At 35.8% G+C, this 15970-nt stretch overlaps 1 protein-coding gene across 3 annotated transcripts in view; it reads left to right on the plus strand.

Moving 5' to 3' along the window:
* csw (protein tyrosine phosphatase non-receptor type corkscrew) overlaps positions 1 to 14614 on the plus strand; it is a 31520-nt gene extending 16906 nt beyond the window's left edge. For 2 of the 3 annotated variants that reach the window (XM_089241514.1, XM_089241513.1), the window contains 6 exons: positions 1125 to 1276; positions 4623 to 4690; positions 4809 to 4960; positions 5812 to 6017; positions 7949 to 8120; positions 14401 to 14614. In XM_089241514.1, coding sequence (XP_089097640.1) covers positions 1125 to 1276; positions 4623 to 4690; positions 4809 to 4960; positions 5812 to 6017; positions 7949 to 8084 — 714 coding nt within the window. In that variant the 3' untranslated portion in view covers positions 8085 to 8120; positions 14401 to 14614. The remainder of the gene's footprint in view (positions 1 to 1124; positions 1277 to 4622; positions 4691 to 4808; positions 4961 to 5811; positions 6018 to 7948; positions 8121 to 14400) is intronic. The other variant, XM_089241515.1, reaches the window with a different exon arrangement.
* The last annotated feature ends 1356 nt before the right edge of the window (positions 14615 to 15970 follow it).

Genomic DNA, 15970 nt, shown 5'->3' on the forward strand with positions numbered 1-15970 from the left:
TCAGAAGTTGTTGTTCGAAGGTAATTTCTGTAATGAAAAGTCTATGGGACGCGTTTGGTTCCAACAAAATGTGACTGTTGTTTGGAGGTGGCCGTTAGAGAAGGTTTTACTATATTTACTTCATCTCCATACTTGTGTTGCACCACTTCATCGGGATTGGTCAGTTGAGCAGGAGTTCCTCTATTGGCTGATGTTGATCTTAAAGTTGAGGAAAGTCACACCCCAAACATTATCCAAAGCCCTTGGTAATAAATGATTAGCCAATAGAGGAAGACTTGTTCTACTGACCAAGCAGGAAGAAGAGGTAAATATAGCAGTTTCTTTCCTGCCACATAAGACCTTCTTGAAAATATTTGTCACTCGTGAACGGAAAGTTTAAATTTTAAAACTTTGTCTCATCTGCAAAGCAACTCAAAAATATGAATTTTGAATTAGTAACATTGTTTACTTATAGATATAGAGCTTTTAAAATATATATAAAATTTTTAATACTGGAAAACAGCATAATTTATGGTGATGCTAAATGGTATTATATTTTTACCCCCCCCCCCTCCCCCCTCTTACCATATCGCACACCTAGAAGAATAATGTCACAACTCAAAAAACCCGAAATTGCAGGATAACGAAAATAAACTCAATTATTTCAATACAAAAAGCTGCTTATACTAGAACAAAATGTCTGCTGCTTAAAGGCCAGTTTTGTAACTACAAAAGTGTCACTATTACTGACTTGTAATAAAAAAAATTGTTTTGAATGTGGAATTAACTCAATTTTGTGAGTTTTTGAGTTGTGACAGATATCTTGTGTGTGAGATATCTTTGTATCTAGTACAGTGGCATTTTGATGATTTGAGGTGAATGTGACAGAGCACCTCTAATTACTGAAAACTCAGATGCTCCAAAAAGCAATAAAAATGAGTTGTTTACAACCATTTTTTCTATTTAAAAAAAGTGCTAGGCTACTAAGAAATTTGACTGGGAGCTAATTTTTTTTTTTTGATTTGTTAGTCCCTGTTGTAATAAGTAACGCTTATTTATTTTAGTATATTGTTTAGTCACATTCTATATTTAATATAGAAAGTGACTAAACAATATACTAAAATAATAATATTATTATTTTCCAGTCTGAGTCACGCACAATATTTCACTATCATTTCACTGCCTGGCCAGACCATGGAGTACCATCGGATCCAGGTTGTGTCCTCAACTTTCTTCATGATGTCAACAGGAAACAAGAGTCAATTCCTGGTGCTGGTGCAATAATAGTACACTGCAGGTACAGATGCTTTTTAATCTACATTGTGTTTTTTCTTAATATAACATGACTTTTCATAAATATGTGGTTTGTTCAGAAAGTATCTGACCATAATTTTTCGTGCATAAACCAAAGAAGCTAAGGAGACATGCTTTGATACACTTATGTAGGCGATCCTAATGTGCATGTTTGAATTTTTCCTTGCTGGCAGATTGCCTATGAGTGAGGAAGTATGTAAGTTGTCTATGTAAGTGTGGATGCTGTCAGATTTTGGTTTCACTGAAATCTTGTTTCTTTCAGGGGTATTTTCAGCTTGGGAAAGAGCCAGAAGTCATATAAGACATGTTGGGAGAGTAGGGAGCTCGATGAAGCATAGCTATATTGTGTGTTGGCCAGAAAACGCTGAACCAAAAAAACGCGAAGAATATGCGGGTGCAGTAGTGTAATTGAGCTACCAATTGCCTGCAGACCACAGGTTCAGCCATTTGCATTTCACAGCATCATGAAGGGCTGCTGTGGTGGTGGAGTGGTCAGTGATGGGCTCGCATTGCGAGGACCTGGGTTCAAACCCCACTGTTGCCACAGTGGTGGTCGTCAGAAGTTGGTTTCCTGTGGTTCCCAACTTCAAGGTGCAAATGCGAGCCAATTTCCCCTTTAAAAAGTCTTGCCACAGAGAGCAACAGTCCTACAAACAGTACAAGTATTGCATTCTTCACTCACGAAATATAGATGGCAGCATTGAAAAATCATACACAACACTGGATACGCAATCAGACTGTTAGGTACACACACTTACACTTCTGGCATGACTCACTAGGTGGCAATAGACCGGAATTGTGCTCTGTGTGAAAAGAAGCAAGCATCATGAAGGTGACTCAAACTCTCAGTAGTACTCTTGATGGGGTTGTGGTGTGTACATGTGATCAACCATGCCACCAGAGTCAAAGCAGATGGTCAGGTCAACCTGACTGTGGTCTCTCTACCAATGCGTGGATATCTTTGAAGTGGTTATACCACTCCTTCATCTGTGTGGTACCCATTGTTTTTTCCCCAAAAGCTTTTTGAATCGCAGATTGTTCCCATTCGGGAATCACCAAGCTTTACACAAAATTTAATGTAGTGGTACACTACTACTACATAGGCAGAGATGGACTTGAAAGTCTTTGGGGGGCATGATGATGATGTCAATTCGTATATATACAAATACATTAGATCAGTCTGCTTTACCTTTTTTGCTGCCCCCCCCCCCCCGTATCTCCACCCATGAGTAGTGTTGTTCAAGTTTTTTTTCTGTCATTTAGTCAAAAACAAAAATCAGACAGCGGTCACTAACACTTCCTCACTCATCTGCGATCTGCCAGCTACTGACAGCCTCAGCAAGCAGGTAAAAAAACCATGCCCAATCAGATCACCTACATACATGTACCAAGCAACACATGGTGTTTTGGTTTACACATGAAAAATTATGGTCGGATACTTTTTGACAAATCTTGTAATCATATATTTCAATTTCTTTTAATAATGATAGATAGCGCTATATGCCTGGTAAAATAATCTGATACGTACGATTTTGATGCTTGAAGGAATTTAATAAGATATTTTTATTAAGAGATTTTGTTCTTGAAAAAATAGGGGATCAGATATCAGAGTAAGTACATACAGACAGTGCCGTCTTAACGCATGGACCTATCCAGGCCTCAAGTAAATAGGGGCCTCTCAAAAATAAGAACTGGTTAAAATTTTCAAGAATTTGCCAGGTAGGGCCTCAGAAAAATCACTTGGCCCATGATGCTCTAAAGACGGCCCTGCATACAGATATCTTGAATGATTTTTTTATTTGTTCACTAAAGATGGATTTTAATACATGATGTATGCAGATATATTCTCATGTTTCATTTAGCCTATTTAGATAACATGGGAATGTTATGTGCGTCAACTTAATTCTTAACATTCTTATTGAAGTACGCAAACCTTCCAATAGCTGCCTTTTGAGTATAATTCAATTTCAAACTCATTTACAATTTTAATTTTTTTTTTACCGTCAATTTTCTAAACCCTTGAGCCAGGTCCACAGGGGCTGTGCTACACAACACAGTACATGGAAAAAATGAGCAGTGGCTCAAAATGGAACAGAAGAATGCAGAATAACTTTGAACAGAATGGGGTGTGAGTGGGGTCAAGAAGCAGCTTCATCCTTGCGGAGCATGTTAGTATCGATCATTGCACCAGACAGCTATGCATGTCAGAAGAAGAAAATGCTTTCCAAACGGAATGTACATGAATGAGCCAGTTTTTTTTTTTATGTATCGACTATCACTGAATCATGCTTTAACAAGAGCAAGGGTGCACTGTCCACATCCACAACGTTGTTTTGCGCAGCTCTACCTAAAAAAAAAACTGGTTTTCTGCTGCGCAGCTTACTTTAAGGCTGCCTTCAGTTTTAAAAAAAGTTCCAACAAGGCTTATTTTAATTTTTGAAATCAAGAATTAAGATTATTTTCATGACTTATAAATTATATTATAATTATGACTCTATCATAATTGCCATATAAGTACATATATTCACATCCCACATATAAAGTTGTTGTTTTTTTTTTTTTGGTAAATTACATTTTTACCCATTGCAACTTGGAGTAATCCTCTATTTCCCACCATTCGTGATTTTTCAGCGATAGATGGCAAATTTACTTGCCATTGATGATTTTTCGGTCTGCAATTAGTAACTTGCTGTTGACAAAATTTTTTTGGCTATAGTTAATAACTTTACTTCCCTATGACAAAATTTTGGCTATAACTAGCAACTGTACTTGCATCTGAAAATTTTATGGCAATAATTGGGGAAATCTCATGTGAATCCCAGTTACTCCCTGTATTTTTATAAAGGAAATATATATGATCAGATGCAGCATTGATCATATTAAATGTATTGATGCTTCATACTTTTCTACTGAAACACCTTTCGTAGGCTGGGCGAAACTCCTTGGCAGGCCGCATTGGGCCCGCAAGTCAGAGATTGTGCACCCCTGATCAAAAGTTTAGTCTCATCCCAAAAGTGTTGTGAATAAAAAAATGCTTTTGCTCCAATTTCGGAAATTTGGCTTGAACTGTGATGTGATTTTGGTGTGATCTTTCATTAGTATCTCTAAAACAAACACAATGGAATTTTTTAAATCAATCTAAATTTTTAATTCAATTATAAACATACAAAGAGCAATTGCAGTTGAATTTCCTCTGATAATTTCTATTTTCATGTTAATTTTCCATAAGCATGGTCATCGCCAAACTTTGGTGACTTTTTTTCTTCTTCAAAACAAATCCATTTATTTCAATTAAAATATAATAAAATTTTATCATTCTTAATTTTTAGTGCTGGAATTGGTCGAACTGGGACATTCATAGTGATTGACATGATAGTTGATTTGATAAAGAAACAAGGTGAAACTTTTATAATTACATTTTGGGAAAATGTTTTATAATTACATTTTAGTATAACTTCATTGACTCTTTCCTCATTTCAAAAAGTTTAAAATTAAAAAAATTTCCATTACTACAGGTCTGGATTGTGAAATTGATATACAACGAACCATACAAATGGTACGAGCTCAAAGATCAGGAATGGTTCAGACAGAAGCCCAATATAAATTTGTATATTTAGCCGTTCAACATTATATAGATACACTACAGCAGAGGATACAAGCAGAACAAGTAGGTCTTTTTTCCCTTATGTGGATACTTGGCTTTTCTTTTTTTCTTTCAAACCTAGCACAACTCAAGTCTATCGCCATGGGCAATTTGCTACAGAGTATGTTGTGTAAGTGCGTGTACCAACAGTCTGAGCGTGTATCTAGTGTTGTGTCTGATTTTCCAGTGCTGCCGTCAATAGTTCAGAAGTGAAGTGTGATAATTGAATATTTGTACCATTTGTAGGCCTGCTGCTTTCTGTGGCGAGACTTTCTGACAGGGAGATCTGCTCGCATTCGCGCCTCCAAGTTGGAGATGCTTGGCTTGTAACATGGCATGTTCGGACTACGATGAAATCTCATTTTCAAATTTTAATTAGGTCTTTGATAAAAATTTTGTAGATAATTATATTATAGTCCTGGCCAGATTAATCAGGTCAGTTAATCGAGATCACAGATCAATTGTTAATAACTCAACTAATTATTTCCGTTGAGTTAATCGACTCAGCTTAATCAATACGATTACAATTTTCATAAAATATTTGTAGTCTAACTATTTGCTTGACGAAACAATTAGATGTCTTAAATTATCTTCCCATATTAAAACATTTTAGATAAGTGACCATATTTGAATCAATAGTTTGATAGTTTTTTGGCATGTGTCTGTGTGGGAGAATACAAATTGATTCAACGATAACTGATAATTTCAGTTTCAAATTGATTTTGATGGGAGTTAGAAATTATCCTTTCCCAAATTTTAAAGCTTTGTCAATTGAAAAAAATATTTAGTAATAAATACTTTTTTTAACATGCTATTTTCACTGAAATAATTCTTCACTATTGGAAAATGAATGTTATTTTTTTTTCCCCCTGTAGAAAAGTCTGCAACTTGGTAGAGAGTACACTAATATCAAATACACAGCTGAAGCAGCTGGTGCACAAGACCCAATAAAACTGCTGAGTTGTCAGTCCCTAGTAGGAAATTTAAACTTGCCAGCTATGATGCCTCCTCTCACGCCGAGAAATGTAGCAGAAGCTGTACGACCACCCGTGCCTCCCAGACCAGGTTCTGATGCAATAAGGTCAGTATTATACTCATTATATGTCTTAATAGCCTAATCTTTGCCCAGTAATAAAAATATTTGTGGTTATTCAATATTAATTTACTTTTTCCATTATTGTGAACATGTTTTTGTTCTTGTTTGCCAATTGCTTTTCTCTGTCTCTTTTTTTCCTACAATGACTCCAATTTGTTTTTATAAATAAATCTTTAAGAAAAATAACTAACACAACTCGCCCTAGAGAGTGTTTCCTATGTGAATTGTAGCACATATGTCAGTTTTTTGCAAGCGTGACATATGGAAGAGTAGAAAACTTTGCCCGATAATACTCAGAAATCACACACTAATAAGGCAAATACATAAAAACTACAAAACCTCTAATGCATTTCGATACACAATGGGTGTCAACACAACAGGGGGAAAAATATGTAACCACTAATTGCACTGACTAAGGATCCCATTTGGGTTGGTCACCAAATATTAACTTTGGTTGCTCAGTGGAAAAAAGTACATCTGTCCTGACCATGTTTGAAATGAACAGACATACTTTTTTCCACTGAGCATCCGAGAGTTAAGATTTGGTAACCAATCCAAGTGGGATTCTTGTTCAGTGTGATTAGTAGTTACATTGTCATCTTGTAATTGAAAACTTTGTATATTAATTTTTTTCGAAAATGATTTTTTTTTACAGTTTTTCCTCTGAAGGGGAGACACACACAGTGTGTTGAAATCCATCAGAAGTATTGTATTTTCCATGTATTTGCCTTATTCATTTGGGATTTCTCAGAAATATGAGACCAACCAGCTCAGGCGTCATGGCAGAGCATCTAAACATTCTAAACATCTTCAGCAAAACTATTTCCATTCCTCTTCTATGTGTGTGTGATGTTGGGTTTATAAGAACGTGCGTTGCTGGTAAAACTCTTTTACAAATGTGGTTATTAAGCACCAAAAGCAATGATGAGATTTTTATGTCTTTAAAACAGGGGTTCTTAACCTTTTTTTTTTGTTCCAAAGACCCTTTATGCCAATGAAATGTGAAAGTGACTGATACTTTTATAAAATAATATTCAGAATATAGCTGATGACTATATCAAATGACAGTAAATAATCGAAATACCGCTTTGAGGAAAATTCCTTATCATCCAGGTACTCCCAGCTAGTAACTTAAATTAAAACAGAGCCCGATACTGCGTGTTTTTTTCTGAATTTTCACAAGATTCAACTAAAATTTTTATATAAGTTGCACTATAGATCTGCCAACCAAATTATGAAAAAATGAAATTGGTATTTTCTGAGCATGTAAATTAAAAATCATTTACTAAAAATGCCCATATTTCATTAAGTAATAGATTGTCACATTCCAAATTTCTACACAGGGTGTCTCCTGTGGTGTGGATTTTTCTTTAAATTTCATAAAAATTAGTTGAAAACTCAGCATGTTAGAAGCAAAAGGCATGCGTTGAAAATTGGAATTTTTATAGAAAAATATTTATATCTTCGTGAATATATGTGCTATTCTCACAAAAATTCACACAATTATTGCACAAAATTAGTACAACATTTTGTGAAAATTACAAATCATTTCTAGTTTTTTTTATCATACAGGGTTTATCTTTAATACTTTTTTCTTCAATTCTTTTTTTGGTCTCCTAAATGCACTTGTGAGTACTAGCATAGGGTTAACATGACCCAAATTTCAGAATGATTCGTCCAGCCTATAAATTCAAGAAAATATCTAAACTCCAAAAAGGACCCTGACTTTTGGCAGTATAATGTATTCCAACAAATTGATACAGAGCTCACTTATAGAAGTTTGTGGTTTTTTTTAAAATGTTGAATATTATTTTCATTGTTTTCTGTTGTACTCAAAGTAATTTATTATTTTTTTTATAGCTTTTTTTTTTTGTTGATGTGTGAGTCATTTTTTTTTTTTTTTTTTTGTTCTGCAGAAATTTTGACGAACATCTTCAGCTGTATGAGAACATACCAATTAAAGAACGACCTCCTTTAAAATCTTTGAATTCAGTATTTAATATTGGTCCACCGCCTTCAATAGCACCACCACCTCCGCCTAGGGAAACATGACATACAAAATAACCTCTTTTTTGTTTTTATTTTAAGGTACAAATTTATTTTTTTTAGTTGGTTTGAGATTTATTTTTTGTTATGTTTTATATTTTGTTTATAATATGAGTGGACTATATTCCTTTGAAAACAATTCTTTAAAAAAAAACCAATTGTGATCAATGACCATTCTCATTTATTATTTATTTATGCTTATTATTTCCTGTTTATATTTTTATTTCTTATGACTGAACTTCATTTCATATTGGTGGAATGTGCAAATATACTATCATCCAATATGTGCAAGTACATGGCTCATGCTTACTAATTTTTAACTGTAACAATTTTACTAATTGAACTGGAAGCGATAGCCCAGGTCAATAAGATACTCACCTGTATACAAATACAATGCCACAACAGGCAAAATGCCCAACGAGGTGGCTGAGAAAAAGATGCCCATAAAAATATGGATGTCATATATTTCAAAAATACAGCAACCCAATTAAAAATGCAAATAACAAAAATTACAAAAAATATATACATGATAAAATATTATACAATACCCATAAAGAATACTTATGGTTGTCTTATTCTAAGTATGAATAGCTTCTCGATTTACCCCAACATGTTTATCGTATTTCTTTTTAAACGTGCCAATTGTGTTACAATTTACTACCTCCGGGGGTAAGCTATTCCATTTATTAACAACCCTATTAGAAAAAAATTCCCTGCGACACCATAACCTTGCATTGTCCCTCACCAATCGATACTGGTGTCCCCTTGTAAAAGCAGTCGATTGGCGGTGTACTAAAAGTTCATGGTCCATCCTATCCATCCCATTGAAAATTTGGAACACTTCGATCATATCTCCTCGACACCTGCGTTCATCCAATGTAAACATATTCAAAAAATGAAGTCTCTCTTCATAACTCAAGCCCTGTGTGCCAATAAGGACACGCGTAGCTCTTCTCTGCACCCCTTCAATCAAGTCTATGTCCCTCTGTGGGTATGGCCTCCAAAACCTTACAGCATACTCCAGTCCAGGACGAACTAAGCCTCGAAAAAGCGGAAAAATGACTTTAGGAGAACGCGAAGAGACCTTTTTGAAAATGAAACCGAGCATTCTATTTGCTTTTTTGACCATCGTTCAGAAAACCTAGGCTGCTCGTCAATGAGAATTCCTAAATTGCATCCGGGTTGACCCTAGTTGCATCCAGGATAGTGACACCATTCAACTCGTAAGAGAACCGTGGGTTGTTTGAACCAAAATGAGAGACCATGTACTCATCAACACTAAACGTCATGCTCCATTCTGCAATCCTGTAGCACCAAAAGGATGTTTAGAAGATTTCGAGAGTTCTATATCCGGTTTGTCCTCATCAGAAACTTCTTGACACAGGGGTACAAAAGAAACCGCGACATGACCACAGAAAAAAAGACTGAAAGGAGCCCCACATCGAAGGGTTAATGCACTATTTGGGTTGGAAAAAAAAGGCTGCCATTAGAGGAATCTGCAATAAATTGTAGGTCCCAGCCTAATTAGCCCTCGTGAAAGGTCATTGAACCCAAATTAACTTCATGGATTAACATTTTTCTTAAAAGTGCTTTCATTTATGAGGCCCTTCTCCCCATTAAAATACAAAAAATAATTTCTCTGTTTTTTAATCAAGGGAACCTTAATGTCACGTTGTAAATTTGTAATTCAACTTCCTATATTTTTCTGCAATTTTTTCCATGCACAAAATCTAGAAATAGAGCAGCTTTCTTTCTTCACTGTATCTAGGGGTTAAGTTCAAGTCTATATTTACCCCCCAGAGATCTTCTATACTTCTTTTAATAACAAACTTTTATTTCAATATCATTGAAGTAAATAGAAAAGATAAATAAAATTTTAATTTTTTCTGATTGTAATCAATGCTTTTTTTTAAAATCAAGTTATTTAAATCGACATTACCCTGCCTAGCTTTACTGGTAAACCATGATAAATAATAATAAATTCATCATATTTTGCAGGTTATTATTCATAACTACCATTTTGTATTGGTAAATATGTTAAATTAAACTCCAAAATTAACAAGTTCTACTATCAAACCCTTATACCCATCACATTTGAGAAATTTTTTCATTTTTATCAAATTTACCAATTATACCAGGGTATTATGCACAATTGCTGGTAAAAGAGATAAATTCCAAGTATTTATATCAAATTAACTGGGCACGTTTAGGTATTATGCTGTCCACAATATGAAAAGTGCTAATATGCAGATTTCCTCCTTTTTTAATCGCCTTGTTGCATACCTCATTTTGCTCTCTGAAGTTTTGCCTGGAATGTGCATCCCTATTGAAACATGTTACAAAAAATTTTAGGCAAATAACTTGCATAGAGTAAACATTTTAACAGTTTTTCTCTTCTAAGGACATTGCACATCAGTTTTTCCTGGCATGATTGAGGACTATGTATAATTGCCGATAAAAGTGATAATTTCTTAGTACTCATTAAATTTACCAACGATGCTTGGGTATTATGTATAATCACAAAGTGCTAAACTTACTAAAACGATTGGTGATTATGCATACTAACTTATTTATCACATTTGCCATATTATATATACAGGGTGGTAACTGCCAGGGTCAACCGCCCAATAATTACACACGATTCCTTGTGAAAAACTAATATGGAAAAGTGTGATCATTTTTTTGATCTGGCCCATAATTAATGAGTTATGTTATGCTTTAAAAATTGATGACGTCACTTCAAAATCCTGCCAAATTTACCAAATGTTTAATGTAGCATTTTTAGAAATGCTAAAAATATATTAATCCCCACACAGACATCCACAAAACGAAAGAGATATAAAAACAAATTTTTTTTTTCCTCACACTTTTCAGGAAAGAGAAAAAAAAAATGTTTTTACAAGTCAATAAGAATGTATGTTCTTGCAGCCAGCTTTACAGAGGTTATAGATAAGCGGTACTCATCTTGTTTTTGTTCTCCAGAAAGTGCAGTCTTTATTTTATTTTTTTGTGGTTATGATTTCTAATTTAATGGCATTCAGCATATAAGAATATTGTATGTTGAATTACCCTCAAAAATTTTTGAGAGGGATAAAGTTATTCTTCAAAATTATTTTTTCAAATATTGCACTGGCTCTAATAAATGCCATAAAACCATGTTCCCAAAGGAAATTTTAATGGTTTTAGGGTTCATTGGGGCTGCTGGTTCCAAAACTGGTGTTGGTTTTGCCGAATCGGCTCTATTTTTTGAGATAATGCATAATATAAATATTTCAATATAGTCTGCAGCAATTATTTTTTGCGTGGAAACTTTTCTTTCAACTTTTTATTTACTTTCCTATTTTATTCAACACATTATCACATTTATATCATCACCAGACATCAGTGATCTTTATGTATTGATATTAAGTTTATTAATGATTTACATTTCGCACAGTTTCAATATGATTTGTATGCTGCTTGTGGCATGAGCTGATCCAGAGCTCTAAAAGTTTCCGATTGAATCATTATTCTACTGTTTACACCAGTCACATTCTTCAATATATAAGTTTTACATCTTTCATTGAAACCTTTTATACATAACAGTTTAGGTGAAAGTTTAAAAACCCCAAAAAATATTGCTGTTTTATTGATCAATATGTGATCCCATTAAAACGACAACGTAAAATAGTGATCGCGCATTAAACATGTACGCACTGTATGCACCTTCCCCCAAAAAACTTTACTTGATAGTGAAGGTAAACAAATTGCCACATTCTGACAAAAAAGTGTTGATTTGGCTAAAAAAAAACTCATTTGGCTAACACAGTACAAATCTTGTGATAAATTTGCCAGCATAGAGGACGAAGCTAACACATAAGCTGTTAGTAATAACAAGTATACATACTCTGCAGAATTGTATATTGTTATGATGACCCTTCATCTGTAGGAAAACATAACTGATGTTTCCTAAGAGCATTGTAATGAATGATCGCTATACAACATGGGGTCATTATAACGTATTATCACTGTATCATTATTTATTTGTAATTGTATTTTCTACCAGATTTACTTCACAGTTCAACAGTATAAAGTTGATTGCTGTAATGATTTCAAGTCTCAGCTACATATAATACACATTTAGGTAAATGTTTTTATTCATAAAATAATTTTTGCTGTGTTTCCCACTGTCCCGGTGAAAATACCTATTTGCTGACGAAATGCCCAACCCTGTTCGAACTTAGGACCTGCAGCACCCTTAATGGTAGTAGACAGTAATTTTATACCCCCCCCCCCCTGCACTAAATTCCCTTCATGATGGTCTCCCTCTGTTTTCTCAGGATGCTTGCTAATATGAGGGAATATGGTATATCGGGTAATTCTTTGTAAACTTACATGACATACAACTTGTGAGGTGTATAAATTTTGGGATCCGGAACTTTCGCCCCTGGAACGTTTTGTCCCCGTTACATTTGACCCCCGGAAATTTCACCCCTGGCGCGTTTGGCCCCGAAAAATTCACACCTGACATTTCACTTGCCCTGAACATATGAGTGACCGTATGAGCGATTGACTGTGTGAGTGATTGAGTGACTGTATGAGTGCGTTAGTGACCATACAAATGGCTAATCAAGTTGCAGAATGACTCACCACGTGAGTGACTGTATCAACTAGTGTGCAATTGACTTTATGAGTGAATGACCATATGAGTGACCACATGACTGACCGAATGGCCGTATGAGTGACCAAACGAATGACCTCATGAGTGACCAAGTGATTAACTGTATGAGCAATCAAGGGATTGACCGTGTGAGTGACCAAGCGATGAAACGTTTGAGTGAATGAGTGACCAAGAGTGACCGACCGATTAAATCTTATGTAATTTTCCAAGTGAGTGACTGAGCATATGAGTGACCAAAGGAGAGACTAAGTAATTAACCGTAGGACTGATCGAATGGACGTATGAGTGACTAAGTGATTAACTGTATGATGATCGAGGGATTGACCATGTCAGTGATAAAGGGAGTTACTGAGTGATGAAACGTTTGAGTGAATGAGTGCCCAAGAGTAAGTGACCGATTAAATCTTGTGTAAGTTTCCTAGTGAGTGACTGAGTGATTGAGCATATGAGTGACCAAAGGAGAGACAGTAATTAACTGCACGAGTGACCAAGTGGTTAACTGCATGAGTGACCGAGTGGTTAACTATGTGAGTGACCGAGTGGTTAACTGCACGAGTGACCGAGTGGTTAACTATGTGAGTGACCGAGTGGTTAACTGCATGAGTGACCAAGTGAGTGACTGTATATGTGACCAGGTGAGTGACGGTACGAGTGTTCAAGTGAGTGATCAAGGGACTGACCGTGTGAGTGACCAAGGGAGTTACTGAGTGATGGAACGCATAAGTGAATGTGTGACCAAGTGAGTGACTGCATGAGTGACCGAAAGATTGATAAAGTGAATGACTGCATGAGTGACCGAAAGATTGATAAAGTGAATGACTGCATGAGTGACCGAAAGATTGATAAAGTGAATGACTGCATGAGTGACCGAAAGATTGATAAAGTGAATGACTGCATGAGTGACCGAAAGATTGATAAAGTGAATGACTGCATGAGTGACCGAAAGATTGATAAAGTGAATGACTGCATGAGTGACCGAAAGATTGATAAAGTGAATGACTGCATGAGTGACCGAAAGATTGATAAAGTGAATGACTGCATGAGTGACCGAAAGATTGATAAAGTGAATGACTGCATGAGTGACCGAAAGATTGATAAAGTGAATGACTGTATGATTGACCCAGTGAGCGATTGGCAAAGTGCGAGGGTGGAGTGTCTGCAAAGATGATCCTCCTCATCCCTTCTCTTTTATAGGTGGTTACGTAGCACTGAAAGACCAAGTGACTCACACTTTAATGGATTCTAAGAATTTGGAATTTTTAGTTTAAGCATAAAATATTTTTCCCAAATTTACGACTCACACCGGTGTGGTCACTCACACTATCATTCATATATTCACTCATATGGTCAAGGTATCCAAAATGACAGGGGGTCAATTTCCGATTCACTTGATTACTCACTGAGTAACTCATATGATCACTCACTGGGTCACTGATATGGTCAGGGCGGGGGAAAGGTCAGGCTGAAATTCCCGGTGTGAAATGTCTGGGGGCTAAATGTACCGGGGGCCAAATGTACTGGGGACGAAACGTGCCAGGGGCGAGATGTCGGGGACGAAATGTCGGAGGCGAAATATCGGGGGCAAAGGTTCCGTGAACCATAAATTTTCATGTTCAACCAAAAATCATAGTGAAAAATGTTACGATTTACGTTTCTTTACAGGTGCTCCAAGGCATAGATATAGTTTTGCTAAATGTGTGTAGAAAAGTTGATGTTGTGCATCGATAATTTGTCCAAGAGTAATTGCGCTGCTCACTGTCCTACAGATGCTTGCTATGGACTAACATGAAAAAAATATATATGTTATTTACTTCACGCAAATGTTCTGTTTCTTCTGTACATAAATCATTAAATCATTCCATGTTAGTTTTAAAACGTTTTCTTTGTGTTTTTTTTTTCTTAAAGTGATTGATTCATTTGTAGGCATAGCGAAACTTTGATTAACCGGCATGGTTGGTACTTAGCCCATGGCAATTAATCAGAATTTCTTGAAAATTGAATTGCAGTATAGTGTCATCCATTACCAGATTCTCTCAAATGTATGGTGTAATGCAGTGTTTTCCAACCTGTGGTCCTTGGATCCCTAGGGGTCAGTGAGTAGTACTCTGTTAGGAATCTGCGGGATCATTTCCATTTACTACCATTGCATGGATCGCAAATTTTGCGCTGTGAAACTTAATTTTTCAATATTTTGATATGCAAATTAGGAAAGAAATAATTATGGCAGGAGGCTGTCGAAATTTACCTTTACTAGAGGGAGGGGGTCCGCAACATCCGGGGGATCTGTGCACCCCAAGCCGACCAAAAATTAGAGGAGAAATATTTTGGTAAAAAATTAAAATATCGAAAGAATGCCCTTTTTATTTGCTATATCAACAAATTTGTTAATTTAAAATGCTTTTTAAGGGTGGCAACTCAGAATTCATTGGGAAGAAAATTTTTGTGCCCCCTCCAAAGGTCTATCCTGCTTACGCCCTGGCAATGTCGAAAAGGTTAGGGGAAAAACTGGTGTAATGGATTGTCTTAAACATTTTACCAACCTTTGGGGTTTTAAGTCAGCCACCTCGTTGGGCAATTTGCCTGTTGTGGCGTTGTATTTGTATAAAAGGGTCTAGAAATATTGATCTATATGACCCATTGTGGCCCATTTGAATCACTAGCTTGCAGATGGGGAACAGAAACTGATAACAAACAAATCAACCTTGATTGGTGGTTAATTATAAATAACAGCCAAATTTTTCCCTCTTTTTTTGATACTGTGCCAATCTCTAACCCTAAATCACACATCTCATGTGAAGTATTGCAATGACCATCTTCCTCATACCGGCGTGTTTCCCAGCTATGCTAGTGCTGAGATGGAAATTCCTCCTAGTATGCAAATTAGAGTAGATGGCACTTGGAGCAGTGTGATTGGTATATGAAGGCAAATTAGGGTCGTGATGTCAAGAGTCCTTGACTTAAAATAGATTCATGCAACCAATCTGAGAAGCCCTTGCAACACATAGCTAAAGAGTCTCTGGGTGTAAGTTAATTTGTATGACCCAGGCTTAGGTCGTGGACCATAGGTCGAAAACCCCTGAGCTATTAGATATCTTAAAAAAAATAGAATTTCCACTTAGTTGTATTTTTCAGCCAGAATATTTTCTTATTATACTTCAAATGAGGCTGATTTGGTAAAAATTTCTGTCAGAGCGCTTTGTTTTTTAAATGAGTGGTAGAAATATTACTTGGT

This window comes from Pholcus phalangioides, unplaced genomic scaffold (genome assembly GCF_987345545.1).
Source record: "Pholcus phalangioides strain wild (caught in Gottingen) unplaced genomic scaffold, Ppha-v1.0 ptg000014l_1, whole genome shotgun sequence".
Lineage (NCBI taxonomy): Eukaryota > Metazoa > Arthropoda > Arachnida > Araneae > Pholcidae > Pholcus > Pholcus phalangioides.